General features: G+C 49.3%; 1 protein-coding gene across 1 annotated transcript in view; it reads left to right on the forward strand.

Moving 5' to 3' along the window:
* The window catches only part of gtpbp4 (GTP binding protein 4), a 6,012-nt gene that overhangs the window by 1,873 nt on the left and 766 nt on the right, over positions 1-3,373 (forward strand). The window contains exons 5-14 of the mRNA XM_008335056.3: positions 109-209; positions 367-459; positions 547-738; positions 843-908; positions 1,384-1,473; positions 1,555-1,665; positions 1,752-1,829; positions 2,022-2,073; positions 2,209-2,309; positions 2,785-3,048. Coding sequence (XP_008333278.1) covers positions 109-209; positions 367-459; positions 547-738; positions 843-908; positions 1,384-1,473; positions 1,555-1,665; positions 1,752-1,829; positions 2,022-2,073; positions 2,209-2,309; positions 2,785-3,048 — 1,148 coding nt within the window. The remainder of the gene's footprint in view (positions 1-108; positions 210-366; positions 460-546; positions 739-842; positions 909-1,383; positions 1,474-1,554; positions 1,666-1,751; positions 1,830-2,021; positions 2,074-2,208; positions 2,310-2,784; positions 3,049-3,373) is intronic.

Raw genomic sequence — 3,373 nt, forward strand, 5'->3', positions numbered from 1 at the left:
ACTGATCAATGACTGAGGACATTGATCTGGGATCAGGAGACACTTCAGAGTAGTTGATGTAGTCTTACAGTAAGTCCATGTGTGTGTCTCTGCTCGTCTGTCCAACAGTGCGTCAGCATCTGTCCCGTCTGCCCACCATCGACCCAAACACCAGGACTCTGCTGCTCTGTGGTTACCCCAACGTAGGAAAGTCCAGCTTCATCAACAAGGTAAACGACAACATGGACACGTGGGTGAGGAGGAGGTGGTATGTTTTTAGCGTGTACTTGTTTGGAGTATTCTCTGAGAATATCGTAGTAAAATAAAACACACACATATTTGAATGATGGATGTGTTTCACCGCTGACGTTCCCGTTTCTGCGTCAGGTGACCAGAGCTGATGTGGACGTGCAGCCGTACGCCTTCACCACCAAGTCTCTGTTTGTGGGTCACATGGACTACAGATACCTGCGCTGGCAGGTAACACCCCCCCCCCCCATCTCCTCTATTAAGGAGAGACAAATGTCCTCAGAGCAGACGTCCTGAACCTGCGGTCTCTGTGTTCAGGTGGTGGACACCCCGGGGATCCTGGACCACCCCCTGGAGGAGAGGAACACCATCGAGATGCAGGCCATCACGGCCCTGGCCCACCTGAGGGCCGCCGTCCTCTACGTCATGGACGTCTCGGAGCAGTGTGGTCACACGCTGCAGGAGCAGCTGGAGCTCTTCAACAACATCAGACCCCTCTTCTCCAACAAGGTCAGAGCAGCCGCAGCGCCAGCCCGTCTGGACCGGAACTCCCCGTTACTGCGGTGGGTTCTGACTCCACCGTTCTGACGTCCGTCTCCTCTCTGTCTCCGCAGCCTCTCATCATCGTGGCCAACAAAAGTGACGTGAAGAAGATCAGCGAGCTGTCGGAGGAAGGTCAGGTGAGGAACGTCCTCCAGGACCAGTGGACCACACCGGTCTGGGTCCCTGAGGAAAAAAAATCCAGAGAAAAACCTCAGCCTCACAGACATCAACAGAAAAGTTTCACAGTAAAAGTCTCTGTGGGACTGTGTCCTGGCAACAACGTACCACCGTACTATAGACACGATGTACTACTGCGATGTACTGCGATACTATAGACACGATGTACTGTGATGTACTGCGATACTATACACACGATGTACTGTGAGGTACTGCGATACTATAGACACGGCGATGTACTGTGATGTACTGCGATACTATAGACACGGCAATATAATAATGTACTTGTAGTAAAACTGTCGGCAGTATCACCAAATATTGTGATATTTCAGTGTATTTTTCACCGCCGTCTCTTCCTGACGTTTCGAGTCGTTCTTCTTCTGTGGTGGTCGGAGGCTTGACTTGTGTTGACTGCTGCTTCCGTGTTGTGCTCAGAAAATCTTCGCAGAGGTGAGCGCAGAGGGAGTCCCTGTGATCGAGACCAGCACCCTGACAGAGGAGGGGGTCATGCAGGTGAAAAACGAGGTGAGGAGTCCAGACTGTTGCTCCAGTCCTAACTCTCTGAAGAGACGTGTTTTTCTTTAAACATCTTCACTGGCGTCTCAGGCCTGCGACCGCCTCCTCGCACACCGCGTCGACGCCAAGATGAAGGGCAAGAAGGTCCACGACGTCCTGAACCGGCTGCACCTGGCCATGCCCAACAAGAGAGACCAGAAGGTGAGCGGTGTCGGGGTCTTCAGGACGGGATCTGAGTGATCCGACCGCAGTCGGCTGATTTGGTTTTCACTCTGCTTGTTCTCCAGGAGAGGCCGCCGTTCATCCCAGAGGGAGCGCTGACTCGCAGGAGGGCCATGGAGGTGGACACCCCCAAACGCAAACTGGTACGTCTGGGGGTCTGGGGCCAGGACAGTAGAGTCCCAGGAATCAAACCTCTTTTTAGCATTGCCCTTCGTGGTATCATCGCCTGACACTTTTAGCTGCTGTTGCTAATTTCACCGTTAGCATTTCCACCTGTCTGATGGTTAGCTGTGTCGCTGTCGTCGTTTGATTCAAAGTGAATTTTCTTGCTTCAGGAGCGAGACCTGGAGATGGAGCTGGGAGACGACTACATCCTGGACCTGCAGAGTACGACGGTTTCCTTCTTCGTTCTCCTCTTCGTTCTGCTCTTCTCAAACTCAGTCATGATCAGTTCACGCTCATTTCCGGTCTTTCAGAAAGTGTTTGTTCCGTTTTGAGCTCATATCAAGTGTGTGTTTGCAGAGTACTGGGACCTGATGAACGAGGACGAGAAGAGCGATAAGATCCCCGAAGTCTGGCAGGGCCACAACATCGCAGACTACATCGACCCCAGCATCATGAGGGTGAGTCGTGGTCGATGAGACCGCCGGCTGCTTCAGTTAGTCACTGTTTAGGGCTAACCGTTAGACAACGACGACTGAATACTTGCTAACTTTAAGGGGCTAACCGTTAGACAACGACGACTGACTCGGAGCTGTGCTACAATACTTGCTAACTTTAAATGTCGTTAGGGGAACTTTTAGCAGTTAATGTCCTTTGATTGATAATATTTTGGCTAACATTTAGCAACTCCTAACCTTCATTGTTGTTGTGTTCCTTTCTTTTTACTACGTTTGAAGTTTTTCCAGTGGTTTTTATATAATGATAAAAAGCTAACTTTGTTAGTCAATGGGTAAATTGACTTCCATCTTCGCTAACCTTTAGCTTTCACTTGTGCTAAGAGTTAGCTTTCGTCTTGGCTAAAGGAAAAGATAAAAGACAAAACGTTGGACGTTACCTTTTACCGTGAGCTGATCTGAAATGTGATTGGTCAAACAGAAACTGGAGGAGCTGGAGAAGGAGGAGGAGCTGAAGGAGCGAGCCGGGGAGTACGACTCTGACGAGGAGAGCGAGGATGAGGAGATGCAGGAAATCCGCACTCTGGCCAAACAGATCCGTCAGAAGAAGCAGCTCATGGTCCTGGAGTCTAAGGAGAAGGACGTGCACGGCCCCCGAATGCCCCGCACCGCCACCAGGGTGGAGAGGAAGAAGCTGGAGAAGGAGATGAGCGACCTGGGTCTGGACATGAACGACAAGGAGGAGGTGATTACCAACAGTTAACTAGACGGTAGCTTAGAGTTAGCTAATGGAACACACAGTTGTCAGAAATGTAGAAAGACTGACATAAAAGTTTAAAGTTAGTTGGGAATAAAAGCAACGCCAACAACCGAATGTTAGCTCGAAGGTCATATTAAAGATAAAAGACAGCGCAACAAAAACAGAGAAGAAAATATGTTCCAAAATAAAGGTAGATTTAGCTAAATGTTTGCCAGGAATTTAGTCAAAGGATACACCTATATTTCAAGTTAATAGCAAAAACATACAACTAAAAAAACCAAACCCATTGTTTAAAATATCAAAAGTTTCA

This window comes from Cynoglossus semilaevis, chromosome 20, assembly GCF_000523025.1.
Source record: "Cynoglossus semilaevis isolate Cse_v1.0 chromosome 20, Cse_v1.0, whole genome shotgun sequence".
Taxonomy (NCBI): Eukaryota; Metazoa; Chordata; class Actinopteri; order Pleuronectiformes; family Cynoglossidae; genus Cynoglossus; species Cynoglossus semilaevis.